At 43.5% G+C, this 15,223-nt stretch overlaps 2 protein-coding genes across 2 annotated transcripts; both read left to right on the top strand.

The window, feature by feature from the left end:
* The first annotated feature begins 220 nt into the window (after positions 1–220).
* Positions 221–2,922, top strand: LOC147452248 (uncharacterized). Its single transcript, XM_086518013.1, has one exon. The coding sequence runs from the start codon at positions 2,038–2,040 to the stop codon at positions 2,428–2,430; it is 393 nt and encodes a 130-aa protein (XP_086374139.1). The 5' UTR covers positions 221–2,037; the 3' UTR covers positions 2,431–2,922.
* Positions 2,602–13,601, top strand: LOC147452247 (uncharacterized). Its single transcript, XM_086518014.1, has 17 exons — positions 2,602–2,629; positions 2,791–2,865; positions 4,075–4,362; positions 9,726–9,957; positions 10,080–10,169; positions 10,253–10,313; positions 10,503–10,520; positions 10,598–10,805; positions 10,884–11,015; positions 11,109–11,175; positions 11,268–11,328; positions 11,430–11,678; positions 11,760–12,025; positions 12,097–12,171; positions 12,253–12,666; positions 12,761–12,865; positions 12,943–13,601. Exons 1-17 carry the CDS (start codon positions 2,603–2,605, stop codon positions 12,945–12,947), a joined length of 2,373 nt encoding a protein of 790 aa, XP_086374140.1. The 5' UTR covers position 2,602; the 3' UTR covers positions 12,948–13,601.
* Positions 13,602–15,223: the final 1,622 nt, after the last annotated feature.

Here is a 15,223-nt window from a genome sequence, read left to right as displayed (position 1 = left end):
GCAGTCTTGTCTTTGCTCACTTTTATGTGGCTTGCTTTCGAGTTGGGCATCGAAACTTGGAGCATGCGGGCGTTTGAAGGCGGCATTCGAAGGTCGGCATTTTATGGCGTGTGCAAGGGGGCCAAGCCCAAAAGCTTTTAAGGCTCTTAATATAACAAAAAAAAAACGGATTGCAGGAATAGAGAGATGCGCCATCTGTGGGGGCATCGATTGCATGCTGGAAAGCCGCCATGCGCTGCATGAGGAGGGCATGACGGCAGTGGCATCGGGGTGGCAGGGAAGGAGAATCCAGGGGCGTCCATGGGCTGCTAGAGAGAGATGGGCGGGCTGCAGTTGGAGGCCAAGAGCCGAGTGCAGGGAAAGGAAAGAAGTGGCCGCCAGGGGCTGAGGAGAAGGTGTATGGGGGTCGGCTTGTGAGAGGAGCCCATTGGGAGGCACAGCAGTTGGAGTAGAAGGGGCTGCAGCCAATGGAGGCAGGACCTCCGGGTCGATTGCAGAGAAGAGGACGGGGCTGCTGGAAAGGAGGAAGCCGCCAGAGAGGCCTTGGGGCAGGTGCATTAAGGAGGGTGGGGACACCATCAAGGGAGGCAGTTGAGAAGGGATTGCAGAGAAGAGGACGGGGCTGCTGGAAAGGAGGAAGCCGCCAAAGAGGCCTTCGGGCAGGTGCATTAAGGAGGGTGGGGCAAGGGTGGGGCAAGGGAGGGGCAAGGGAGGCAGTTGAGAAGGGATTGCAGAGAAGAGACCGGGAGCGACAAGAGGTGGCCTCAAGAGGGAGAGGGCTGGATTGCAGGACAAAAGGAGCCGAGAGGCTGCAGGGTTGCGCCATCAAAGAGGAGAGCTGATCTTAGAGAGAGCCAGGGAGGTCGAGGCCATCAAGGAGCTGACGTCGTTGCGGATCAGGAGGTGGGAGAGATGTGCAAGAAGGTGGCCGCCATCTACTGGGTGGTGAGAACCACCTCCCGTGAGGTGGCGGGGTTGTGGGCTCAAGCAAGGCCTGCTGAAGACGGGACAAGACCTGCGAGGGAGAGAAGAAACTCGACTACAGAAAGCAGAGACGCAAAAGAGGGGATTCTACGAGAGCTTGCCGTGCTATAAGCAAAAGAAGGAGACCGTCAAGTACTGCAAAGACGAGGATCTGTGAAGCAGAGAGTGAGACCGCCAGAGCGGGCTACCTCTAGCTGAGGAAGGATGCCGGATTGGATTGAATCAGCCCACGCCACCTTTGTACCCGAATGCTTGTTTTCTGATATGCATAAGTGATTTTATGGTCTGGTTGGGTTAGTGTTCATGTTGGAGTTGTCATCATTCTTCTCATCTGCGTCTCGTCCTTTGCCTTACGCCGGTGGTAGCGGTGGCTCCGGGTCTTTTGTGTGTGTGTGTGTAGAGAGAGAGCAAGAGAGAGATTGATTATGGTTGCAGCTTGAATGTGGTTTTGTATGTGGTCAAGGCTTGCGAGGTCTCCAGGTGTGAGTGTGTTTACAGATATGGGTGCATTGGTGTGTGCATCGATAAAGGTGATTGTGTGTAGCCAAAGTTGCTCGTAAGCGAGGCTATTCGGTGCAAGCTACAAATAGTGTGCGTATGTGTGTGATTCTGTGTGTCTTGGGGTGTTGCATACCTGCTGGGCTATAGAGAGGCATCGAGTTTGTGTCCGGTGTGTTGTTCCATTTTTTCCATCCCATCATTGGTGCCCCTACTGAGGATCTACTGATTGCTCCTTGGTGAAGTTGAAGACGGTGTTGCGGTGATACCAATGTCAAATAGCAAGTGCTGCTAAGCAAGAGGTGGTCGGGTTTTCCGACTTTTACAGGTGCTGAAGATGCAGAAGTTTGGTTGCAAGATTACGGCCTTTTTCTGTTGGAGAGCGGCTTGTCAAGAGAAGAGGGAGTGGCTGAAGCTTTCCCACTCTTGGTTCGTGGCAAAGCAAAGGTATGGTACGAGGGTTTGAAGGCTGAAGAAAAGTTGGATTGGGGCACATTGGAAGTGGCATTCCGAAGCCAATATGTGTTCAACCCGTAGTGGAGTGAAGTAAAGCAGATGATGGATAACCTAAAGCAAAGCCTTGACGGTGGTTTTCGAACATTCGTGTGGGAGTTCGAGGCCATATGGAGTAAGTTGGTTAAGGTAACTGATGTAGAGAATGCAATTTTTTTGAAGATGACCAAGTTTGTGGACTGCTTGCATGTAAAAGTGCGAGATAAAGTCAAGATGGATGGACCGTGCACGTACGAGAAGGCAGTAGCCTATGCGCAGAGCAGGACGAAGAAGACTTTAAAGAAGCAGCAGGCAAAGCAGGTTTTGGCGAGTCCATTGGTGCCCAGGCCAATTGCAAGGGAAGAGCTTCAGGTAATCCGACCCTTTGTTGATGCACATGTTGTAGCAGCGGATAGGTGTGATGACAGAGTGAGGCGATACCGTGTGGACCTATGAGGCCTCAGCAGCTGCAGAGAGGAGTTTACCAAGAACCGCCTGATGTGCTTGACCACGTGACTTCCGAAAAGCAAGCGGTGGAAAAGATAGCTGAAGTGCCAAAGTCGGTGAGTTTTGTGGAGAAAGTCGAGGTGTGTTCGAGCTATAGCAGTGCCTTGGATACGGACAATACATGGGAAATGGAGTCTGCTTTTTGAAGGTATGAAACGTATGATGTTATGTATGTCGATAATTTGGTCAAAGAATAGCATGTTGTAGGTGAAGAGCCAGTTTGCAAAGAACAGGGGGTTGGGCAACCCTCTCTCGTGCCTTGTTATGGTCAGGCCACGTTGACCGAAGAAGAGTGTCTTGATGAAGCAGATTGAAGAAGAGTGTCTTGATGAAGCAGATTGGGGGTTTGATGATCCAGTGGTCGATGTAGATGTCGAGTCGCAGGTTTTGGTTGCTAAAGCTATGGCAAGGATACAGGATATGCGAGGTTGTGTGCCTACTCCAGTACTGCTTGAAGAGCCTACAGATTTGAGGTTTTGCCATTGTTTGCTTTGGAGGATCGGATGCTGTAGGTTGGTGCCATGATGCTGATGGATTTTTTGATAAAGCTTGCTATGCAAGCAACACTATGCCGCTTGCTACAAGTTGTGTTTTTCAAAGACAATGATGTTATGGAGAGCTCATTAGCCATTGGTGGAGAGACCTGTGAAGCAAAGTCTTTCCAAGATGTGCAGGTGTGTTTTGGGCGTGAAGATGGTCCATGTATACAACTTTTTGAAGGGTGTTGCTATGGAGGTCTACGAGATTGGTTGGCTAGCAAAGTTACAGGTGCAAAGCAGAGAATACTTGCCTATGTGTTATAGACGGATGGTGGTGATCAATGCCATGTTTTTTATCCAGGTGGAGTTTACATCATGCTTGGGGAAGCCTGCAACTTTCCATTTGACCTAGGCGGGTACTACAGCTAGTGAATCTCTCTCTATTTATCTACTGCTATTTATCTAATACTTCCGGTACATAGTATCTATCAGTTTCTTCTTATACAATGCTACTTTATCTAAATAATACTATGGTTGAGCATAAATGCTCAACAAGGGGGTGGACAATGATGTGCACCCAGTTTTGATTGGCCCAGGGTGAGCTCAAAAGCTTGTACATGGCTATTTGCAGGCAGATCGCAAAGTACTTCAGAGTCTACTTGATACAAGTTATGGCAAGCATTGCCAAGATATATATGCTCATTGTGGTTGTTCGAAGTTCAGGGAAAGTTTTAGCACTACTGATCGGGGAAGTTGAAAAGGCTCGAAGTGTCGGGTTTTTTGGTGTTGCGTACAACTTCAAGCTTGGGTCTATTCGGCGAGCCTATACAATGGTGGACCCATCTGTTGTAGATGGGCAGTCTTGTCTTTGCTCACTTTTATGTGGCTTGCTTTCGAGTTGGGCATCGAAACTTGGAGCATGCGGGCGTTTGAAGGCGGCATTCGAAGGTCGGCATTTTATGGCGTGTGCAAGGGGGTCAAGGCCCAAATCTTTTAAGGCTCTTAATATAACCAAAAAAGGGGATTGTAGGAATAGAGAGATGCGCCATCTGTGGGGGCATCGATTGCATGCTGGAAAGCCGCCATGCCCTGCATGAGGAGGGCATGACGCCAGTTGCATTGGGGTGGCAGGGAAGGAGAAGCCAGGGATGGCCATGGGCTGCTAGAGAGAGATGGGCTGGCTGCAGTTGGAGGCCAAGAGCCGAGTGCAGGAAATGGAAAGAAGTGGCTGCTAGGGTCTGAGGAGAAGGTGTATGGGGGTCGGCTTGAGGAGCCCATCGGGAGGCACATCAGTTGGAGTAGAAGGGGTTGCAGCCAATGGAGGCGGGACCTCCGGGTCGATTGCAGAGAAGAGGATGGGACAGCTGGAAAGGAGGAAGCCACCAGAGAGGCCTTGGGACAGGTGCATTAAGGATGGTGGGGACACCATCAATGGAGTCAGTTGAGAAGGGATTGCATAGAAGAGGATGGGGCTGCTGGAAAGGAGGAAGCCACTAGAAATAGCTCCACCTTCGTTAAGGCTGCTTGGTGCATGAACTCATGGGCATGAGAGTCCAAACCCAAAATTTGGAGAAACACATAGTAAATATGCTTGCATGGCACATATGTCAACCTCTTGGACTCTCTATTTTGGAAGTCCTCACATGTACATCTTGGAAAATCACACAATGTCACAGAGTATGAAACTCCCTTTGCCCTTGACCCCTCTGTGCTAATGTAGAAAACATGTGTTTCATTGCACACAACAATAACCTCTTTAACAACAATAACCTCTTTAGCTAATGTTGCTGCCATGCATTTTCCAATATCAATTCTGGTCTGAAATTCTTTTGTCAGCTTTGAGCGCCATTTAATAACCTTGCCATCCCTATATTTGGGCCAAAAGGCACTTGTAACTCTATTTGCTACTCGAATGCCCCCATTCATAGTTGCACATTCTACCCCATGTTGTTGTTGGAGTACAAATCCATTTGCTTGGAGGTGTTCTACCTCATGTGGTAGTAGATTTGTACCCTCTGCGACCCTCCAAACCCCTGGTGCAGGTCCGGGTGGCCCCACCACCATGTCATGAATCTTCCATGTGTGCATGTTACTAGCATTGCAGAACCATACATAACCCTCAACAATCCCCCCAGGCTTTGATCCTGACGAGGGATATTTTCTTCGAACCCAAAAGCATGGTGCAGCTACCCCAAAATTAATATTAGGCGAGCCCTGATTAATGAATCGTCCACATCTATCTGTTTGATATTGCAAAATTCCAAAACATGTCATTTTACGTCCAAGTTCAGCTCTCCTAATTGCCCATACCGTTTTTGCAACAGTCACCTCAGGCCAATATTTTGTTTTCCCATGTGTAGGTGCATACTTTGTTCTACCAATGGGTTGAGTGACTGTGACATACTCGGGCCTCTGGCTATCATCCTCTAGCACAACACGGTCTCTTTTTCTTTACACTCTTCTCCCTTATATTTGACCTATTCATCTTTGGACTTTGCAAACCCATTTCGTCCATTGAGCAGTGTGTAAGATCGACCAACTTCTTTGCAGCAAAGGCAGTGGATGAATCATTTTAAAATCTTTGCGCAAGGTCTTGTATTCCGGGATCACTACATGTCTTTGCACATTTAAGGTATGCATTGTACTTAACACTTTGTAGTACAGCCATTGCCATATCTGTCCCTGTGGCTTCATATAAACTAATTTCCTCTTTGAAACCAAAACATGCCCGCATGCTAGCATGTTTACTCTCAGACAAGTTAGTGTTTGGCACAAAAATTCTAGACTCATCTTGCATAACAAATCTTCCTCCCCAATGTGAAACTCTGATACCCCACCAAAGCCAACCATGTCTTCAAATATGAAACTTCACCATCAACAGCATGTCCTGCTCTCCAAAAGCGACGAAGCTCTCCTTTGCAAATATCTGCTTGATTCTCTGATGGTGCATTTCGCCATTTTCGACATTTAATTTTGTGTTCCTCTTGTGAGAAAGGTTTGATACACTTAGTAGTATGCCGGATCATGGATTGCTCCCAATGAAACACGCAAGAACTTTCCGTAGATGGTACAACCTTGTTGGGACCCCCAAAGTAAACTGTTCTGATTGCTATCCAATTTGCATTAGCCTCATCAGACATGAAACCTCTGAACTCAGGCTTATCAAATCCTTCATCTTGAACCACCTTATTGAGCATCTTCCAAAACTCTATCTGTGCAAACTTATTCTCCATAGTAAACTCACATGTTGCGATTGTCATAAGTTCATGCACAAACAGATCATAAACATGTACAGACATTGTGGGCCAGCCCTGCACACGATGCACATGATCAAAGTGTATCTTCATCTGCTCAAGATTTCCACCCGGACGCATTCAATTAACCAGATCAACTCCACTTCTGGGCCCAATTATTGACATCTTGAACACATGTGGTTGCTGGGAATTTCCAAGTTGACCAGGGAAGAGAACATCATGTATATATGGATACCTACTCTTACTCTTCAAGTCAAGCACTGCTTCTAAGTCTTTTACACTTATATTTTTTGATCTTTTGGCGCATTCCAAGCTTCGTTCAATCCTTTGTCTACTTGACAAAGGTGTGATTGTGTCGAGAAATTCAACAAACTCACAATCTTCAATATATTCGGTGTTGTCTGCATTTTCCATTACAAGCTTTCCCATGATCATATCCTGAGCAGTCATGCGCTCGAGCTGTTTGGTTGCAGTGAATGGTTCTTGAGCAGCACGAGCTTGAAGCACCGATTCTACTTTTTTCTCATTTACTCTTGACCTCCCTTTCGCACAAGGATGTTGATGCTCACCTAGATGCAGCACAAAACCGGTCCACTTTTGTTTCTCCCTTGGCATACAATAATAAATAACTGCAGGACAGGTTGCCACACACTCTGGCATTTCAGAGCAATGATTGCATATCAAGGTGCCATATTCAGGTGTCAGCATGCCTTTTGGAGATGACTTTGAAATCCGGCCTCGCCAATGAGCCTCATTGTAGAGTCCTGTCCTCGAGTAATATGGACAATCAATGGTGACACAACATAAGTGACCCGAGCATCGACTGAACCTAACGACCCCTGGAAAGGTATCACTGCTACATGTGACATATTCAATCCAAATGTGGCTATCATGTCTCTGTTCCATCCCAATCATTCCATTAGTGTGACCTAGAGAGGGCAACTCAAATGCAACATATCCATCATACTAACACAGGAAGCTCTTGAGCTTGAATGATATCTTTAGCTTGTTTCAACGCCAAGTACAAGTTGCTCTGCAAAGGCATTGAGCGTATAATATCAAGTACGCTACAACAGCCACGTGACTCGGCATCTGATTCTAAATCGACAATTAATGGAGGAGCCTTAATTCCATTGTCAAGTTCAGGAACTGACAAGCGAACCTTGAACAACTGACACACATCATGATTGAGAAGGAAGACCTCTTCACCACTAATAGACTTAGTAACTTCCATTTTTACCTGTCCTCCACTTAGTGTAAGTGGATGTAAAGTAAACGCATTAGTTAACTCAAAATGCTGTTTCACAGAAAAGACAGAAAGCGCATATGTGCTGCCTTCAAAAATAAGGACAAGCTTTTGACCAACTTGTGGCTCGAATACTATAATGTGTCTAGACATTGGAAGCAATCGTCTTAGAGAAGTTAAGGTTACTAATTAAGTTTCAAATAGAAAGTGAGTGCAGAGTCTAGACTAAAAAATAACATCACATACAGATGGTAGTTATTTCGGGCGTCATTCTCCAAAAAGCGGTGCAGACGGCTTGCATTCATAAAAGATGATCACCGAAACGTTAAGCAAATCCGGTTCAAAATCTAGAAAATTCTTTAAAATCTTGTCCATAATTAAAAACCTGTAAAATCTAGTAAATTGGTCCTCTAAGTAGCTTGACTTATGTCCAAAATCTTTTAAAATTTTTACAATTGGGCCTCTTTCACGCAGCGCTCGAAAAAAACCTAGGTTTAGTGTAATCCAAACCTACAAATTTTAAAATTAACATTTAAATTTTATATTTGAAGGTGAGAAAACCTTCAAACTTTGTCAATTTACCTCTGTTGGTAAATTCTTTAAAACTTGTCCAAAATTAAAAAAAAACCTGTAAAATCTAGTAAATGGTCCTCTAAGTAGCTTGACTTATGTCCAAAATCTTTTAAAATTTTTACAATTGGGCCTCTTTCACGCAGCGCTCGAAAAAAACCTAGGTTTAGTGTAATCCAAACCTACAAATTTTAAAATTAACATTTAAATTTTATATTTGAAGGTGAGAAAACCTTCAAACTTTGTCAATTTACCTCTGTTGGTCCACATATGAAGGGTTGCCAAGTTTTTGGAAAAACGTTTTTGGTGTTATTTGATGTAAAAACCTTCAAACTTTGTCAATTTACCTCCGTTGGTCCACATATGAAGGTTTACCAAGTTTTGGAAAAAAGTTTTTTACGAGCCCTGCCTCTGTGTAACGCCATATCTCGGAGGTTTCTCTGTTGCGCGCATGTGTGGAGGCTTTCGCTTTTGCATGAGAGCATCCTTTTGCTCTGTTGAGCGTGCGTGTGAGGAGCCATACACAATCTGCCCGTAGGAGTGCGCGCCGGCGCGCGGTAGTTCAGACATAGCAAACGAGCAAGAGTTCAGACATAGCGAATGCAATCTGTCCGTAGGAGCGCACAGTTCATCGCAGGCTGGTTCACGCACAGCTTTCAGCAGTGTAGGCGTTCAAGCAGTTTTCAGGCTCAGCAGTTCAGCATTTAGGCAGTTCAGGCGTTGAGCTTTCAGCAGCTTTCAGGCGTTCAGCAGTTCAGGCAGTTCGCGCAGTTCAGCAGTTCAAGCAGTTCGCGCAGCTCAGGCAGTTCAGCAAGTTCACGCAATTCCCTTGCCGTAGGAGCGCACGCCAACACGCGGTGGTTCAGATAGCCACAAGTCGTTTAGCAAAGCAAATCGTTCAGCAGGTCCGTGGATTCCGATTTCAAAAGATTGTGGCTTCCGGATTTAGAAAGGGCTTTGAGAGGTGTGATTGAGATCAAGGATTGACAATGGCTGGTTGAAACTCCGCGTTGACTCGAAGGGGTCGTCCACCTACAAGGTACTCAATGATGCTCAATGCATCCTGAACTGAGCTTAACATTTCCCTTCTGTATTAGCTTGGCTTTGAAGGGGGATATTGCTCAATTTAATATCAGCTGGTTCTGTATGCATTTGATGTATTGAGACGTCGGCTAATTAGGTAGTTTGTAAAACATCTTTTAATTGAGCCTGAATTAGAAAAAACCTATACATTTAAGATCTTTAAAAAAGATACATTATGTGTTGGGCTAAAGATACATTATCTTTAAGATCTTTAAGAAAGATACATTAGGTTGATTTGTGTTGGGCTAAAAATACATTATGTTTAAGGTCCTAAATTAGTGCTTGGTTGATAGGTGTGTGGCTATAGGTGTGTGGACCTTAATTTATGCTTCATGAATTATGTTTATGAAAGAATTTTAAACACCAAATTTTTTTAAGTGAGAAGCCATTATGGGCTATAGTATTTTTTGAAATAATGCTCTATGTACAAAGGTAGCTCTGTCCAAAAAAATTTAAGATTATTGTTGTGTTTTATTTCAATATGGTGCCATATATAATTTGACTCTTTTGTAAAATTATTGTCTCCATGTTTCTTGTTGATGTTGAAACAGTCCGAAACCACGTGGAAGATCACGAAGGGGAAGGAGTAACAATGCTTCTCTTTATGGCCAGGTAGATGCTAGTGATCAAGTATCTTCAGTCTCAGCTACCGACATGATAGAGGAAATTGAGACACAAGGTGAGGAGGTTCTTTCCATGGAAATGGGACAGAGCTCTCTACACGAAGTTGATGATACTTTAGTCCCCGTGGAGAATGGTTTACAGATTGTTCCATGGGAGATAATGGATGAGGTTATAGCAGCATCTGAGATGGAAGATGAGCAAAATATCTTCATGCATAGAGGTGCAGACATCCTTGAAATCACACGTGTTTTTAGTTGCTTTGATTGTCCCTCCATTCCTTTATGTAGATTGATTCCATATGCAAGAGTGAGAGGTTTGAGAGATGATCTCAGTGGATTGAAGGCGGCCTTTGCAAAAGAAGGTTATATGCCAGAGAAAGGAGCATTCATTGTCTCTTTGGTAACATGCAAATAGAGGAGAGTTTTGTGAATGGTATGTGTTAACACTTTTCATTTTTGTATTGATGTCCATGTGCTGTGAATGTTGTTTGAAGTTTGACTTTGTGAATGTTCTAGATGAGATAAAGGCTACACGGGATACTCTTTGGAATGAAATCAATGAAGAATTTGAAGCCGAGTTAAAAAAACAAAGAAAGTTTCAAGATCTTACAAATCACATGTTCTATGTTTGGGAAGGGAATCATCGCACCGTGGCTTGGAGGGAAGCGATAAAAGAGAAGTTCTCCACTTCAAAGGAGAAACACTGTCGAGTCCTATGCACCATTATAGATCCCACTAAGGTGCCATAGATTGCCTTGCTAAGCAGTTTACAACGATTGAACTTGTAAGTGTTGATGTTTCTTCTATCTTTGCTAACACTTGAATGTGAGTATCATATGGTTTTTTGGTCTTTCAATGCAGCATGAACACTCATGCTCTTGTTGTCACTCATCTTCATGATGAGATTGTCAATACGACACATATTTGTACAGCGGACCATGAAATGTATCTAGAGGGTTTGCTAGATAGAGATCAAAAACTTATTGCCGCTGTACGGAAGAAGAATGCCAAAGGTACAGAACCTTGGTATCCACTTACGCGACGGTACCTTGGTAGATTGATCTATGACGTATGTGTCAGACTAAATGATTTTTACTCTCATTTAAATGCATGATTTTAAAGCTTATTAACGTATATTTAATTTTAGATTCAAATGACAAAAGAAAAAGAAAAGCGAGTTGCTCTTATCAAACAAAGCTTGTCTGCGGAAGAGCATCAGAAAGAAGAAGAGAGAATTTGTGAGGAGATTACTCACAAATATCAGGATCGAATTGGAAAGGTATGTAGATAACATGAATTCATGGCATTCTCTTGAGAAAAACGTGCAAAAAGTTACTTAAGTACTTGTCATATGCAATATTAAATTTTTCAGTTGCTTAACATTGTTGATCCCAATCTTGGGACGGATTGGCTAGCAAGAGTTTTGTCTTTGAAATGGGGTCTTGATAGTTGGGCTACGTTGGAGAAGCTGAACTTAATAGCACTTCAAGATGTCCCTATGCAAAACAAATTCATTGGGTTTCATTATTAGAAGCAGACAAGATTACAAGGAGTGTATATGGTCTGAAAAAGGGAGATCACGTCTTTCGCATGTAAGTATAGCTAAGATTAAAAGTACTAAATATATCATGCATTTATATAAAAGTCTAACTTTGTCTCCTCTTTTTATTTGGAATTGTATCTGGCTTCGTAGAGAGGGTTTTTTGGCTCGGGTTTTTCAGAGGGCATTTCAGATTGTGTCAGATCTTTTGGATGTGCCAGCCGTGGTGCCTTTGCAGCATGACTGCACTCTTGCATTCTACTTTGAAGAAATTAAATTTGAGGCGAGGCCCTATCTATTTCCAATAGAGGTGTCTCTTGGAGTGAAGACTAAGGATATCGATAAGCAGGCATTAAAGAACGTGGATACATTGAGAATGGCAGCACAACGTTTGGCTTTTAGGTGAATCACTAACTGACTTAGATATATAATATTCGTTGTTATTGTTTCGTAACATTTGTGTCACCTAATTGACCTCTGTAGATTCTTCATGTTCTTGGTTGCCAAGAGTGTCTTGCCTGCCATGCCCTTTCTGGCTAGACAGTGGACTCAGCTAGCGATCCAAGACACAAGCATGTATCCCTCTACTATGCACACATTGACTCCTTGGGAGATAGATAATTGTCCATGGTGGATAGATATGGAGAAGGGCCATCTTCTTGGACGTGAAAGAGAGCTACAAGAGATGATATCGAAGGATGCTGCGATGAAGGTTCCTCCAGTAGACATAGTAGAAGAGAGCCGTGTAGGTATGTTTGATCATGCTTATATTTGCCTATCTAAAAGTTACAGTGCTCTTATTTGAATTTATCTATTTTAGCAATGTGCAACTCACAAAAAGAAAAGGAGAGGGTTGTGGATCAGATCATTGACGAGGAGGTGGAGCCACCTCCAGGTAAACTACCATTGCATTTGTTAATGCTTTCCTTCCATGTGGTTGATGCATGGCTTATTAAACCTCCTTCTAATGTCTCAGTTGCTCCTGGCACGATCGTGGCTCGAAGGAGTATCTCTTTTGTTTATATTATGGAGTCTCCATCTCATTGTCTCTCTAGTTCTATGGATACTCGATGCATGGCTATTGATGGGGACTACATTGCCATTGCTGCAGACTATAGGGCAGGGATCCGTAATCTTGCATGGGTCCCTGTACACAAGCATCTCGTGCGGGCACGCTCTGACTCTATCTTGTATACCCGCGGCACGAAATCAATTTCATGGGCTGCAGATTTGATTTTCTTAGATCTTCCATTTGGTGGGTCCCTCTTAGGCTCCTCTACTTCACCTTGTTGGGACATTTGCATTGAGGATCATGTACGTGCTGGCGTTCATTTGGCATTCTCGACATTGGCGGATATTGGATGGCTGTTGATCATGGTTTCTTTGGCAGGTCTATCTTGTTTATATTCATGCAAAAAAATTATAATATTTGTGGTATTTATTATTGATATTTAGTTAAAATAACATTAGAGGCCGTTGGCTAGGTGGAGAGATTTTCTCGTGCTTCGGAGATGGTGGTTCATCGTCGCATTGTAGTGCTCCATCATGGAGCATATGGTTCTGTGGAGAGTTTCGGTGGTCGTGTGGAGGTGATACATTTGTTTTTACATCAATATTTCAGTACTTTGTGTTGTTGTTAGCTCTAATCGTGTGTCTTGTTTTGCAGTGTAATTGCTCTATGCTATTTATGATTCACAGAGTGGGTATGCGTCCACCTTGCTTTTTATCAGAAAGCGCTCCCTTATTCTCTCGTCTTGGTATGCACTCTTCGGATTCTTTTATGGTGCATCACCTTGCGGAGCTCTCTCAGGCTAGATCATTATCAGGCGAGCCATTGCAAGAAGGACTGCAACGGAGCCATTCTTTCATTGTATGTTTTGTGGAGTTGCTTTACCAACGAGAAGGTATTTGTTTGGAGCTTGGATGTGGCACAGCCCCTGTACTAGCAGCTTGCTTGGCTTCAAGACGATCATGTGTTGCAGTCGACATTGATGAGCCACTGATTTCAGGATATGTGTTACCGTTGCTTCGCCCTAGAAAGCGGGGCAGAGAGGAGGCGTCCACCTCTTTAGATACTGATGATGAGAGTGACATGCCATCGCGTGTTAATCCCTTTGACGAGTAGTGAGGGCCCCTCTTACTTTTGACATTGATATTGCTCTCATATTTTTTGTCACTATTTTTGTATTAGCGTTGGTATTTATTGATCATCGCCTATATTACTTGTTTGGTGTTTAACTTCACAATCTTTTTTTTTTAATGGAAGTGCATTGCCGGTCTACGCAGAGCAGATGGCTAGAACCATGGCAGCTGATACGCGGTACAATTCTTGCATCCCTGAGAGGTATCAAAGACAACGTATTCATCGATGATGAGTGCGAGTCATCATAAGAACAATGGATTTATAACATTGGTGGATGTTAAAATTCAAATTCATGTCTTGTTGTGGATAAGTAGTATGTACTGTTTTGATGAATTTGGTTTAGGTTTAAAATCCTCATGTGAGGTGTCGTGAAGGCTTATGATTATTTTTGAAATATTGCTTCATTTACAAGGGAAACTATGTCCAATTTTTTTAAAAAGTACTTTGTTTGTTTTGCTTTGTTTTTTGTGAGAGGAGGCATAATGGTAATGACCATTTTTATTATTTTTTCAAGCAGTGATAATACCACAAATACTGATGTTCTAATATTGTGGATTGTGGATAAGTAGTATGTACTATTTTGATGGATTTGGTTAAGATTTAAAATCCTCATGTGAAGTGCCGTGAAGGTTTATGGTTATTTTTGAAATAGTGCTTCATATACAAGGGAAACTATGTCCAATTTTTTTAAAAAGTACTTTGTTTGTTTTGCTTTGTTTTTTTGTGAGAGGAGGCATAATGGTTATGGCCATTTTTATTATTTTTTCAAGCGGTGATAATACCACAAATACTGATGTTCTAATATTTTGGATTGTGGATAAGTAGTATGTACTATTTTGATGGATTTGGTTAAGATTTAAAATCCTCATGTGAGGTGCCGTGAAGGTTTATGGTTATTTTTGAAATAGTGCTTCATATACAAGGGAAACTATGTCCAATTTTTTTAAAAAGTACTTTTTTGTTTTGCTTTGTTTTTTGTGAGAGGAGGCATAATGGTTATGGCCATTTTTATTATTTTTTCGAGCGGTGATAATACCACACCACAGATGTTCTAATATTTTGGATTGTGGATAAGTAGTATGTATTGTTTTGATGGATTTGGTTAAGGTTTAAAATCCTCATGTGAGATGCTGTGAAGGTTTATGATTATTTTTGAAATAGTGCTTCATGTACAAGGGAAACTATAGATCTTCGCTCGAGTTTTTCTTTGCTCGCAAAATCTTGCTCGGGCTATGGTAGGACTCTATTAAGGAGGGTGGGGACACCATCAATGGAGGCAGTTGAGAAGGGATTGCAGAGAAGATACCGGGAGCGGCAAGAGGTGGCCTCAAGAGGGAGAGGGTTGGATTGCAGGGCAGAAGGAGCCGAGAGGCTGCAAGGTTGCGTCATCAAAGAGGAGAGATGAGCTTGGAGAGAGCCATGGAGGTCGAGGCCATCAAGGAGCTGAGGTCATGGCATATCAGGAGGTGGGAGAGCTGTGCAAGAAGGAGGCCGCCATCTACTGGGTGGTGAGAACCACCTCCCGTGAGGTTGTGGGGTTGTGGGCTCAAGCAGGGCCTTTTGAAGACCGGACAAGACCGGCCACAGAGAGAACAAACTCGACTACACAAAGCAGGGACGCCAAAGAGGGGATTCTACGAGAGCTTGCCGTGCTATAAGAAAAATAAGGAGACCGTCAAGTACTGCAAAGACGAGGATATGTGAAGCATAGAGTGAGACCGCCAGAGCGGGCTACCTCTAGCTGAGGAAGGGTGTTGGATTGCATCGAATCAGCCGACGCCACCATTGTACCCAAATGCTTGTT

The sequence above is a fragment of the Adiantum capillus-veneris genome, chromosome 8, assembly GCF_014529385.1.
Source record: "Adiantum capillus-veneris isolate H3 chromosome 8, ASM1452938v2, whole genome shotgun sequence".
NCBI lineage: Eukaryota > Viridiplantae > Streptophyta > Polypodiopsida > Polypodiales > Pteridaceae > Adiantum > Adiantum capillus-veneris.
This window is presented reverse-complemented; position numbering and strand designations above follow the sequence as displayed.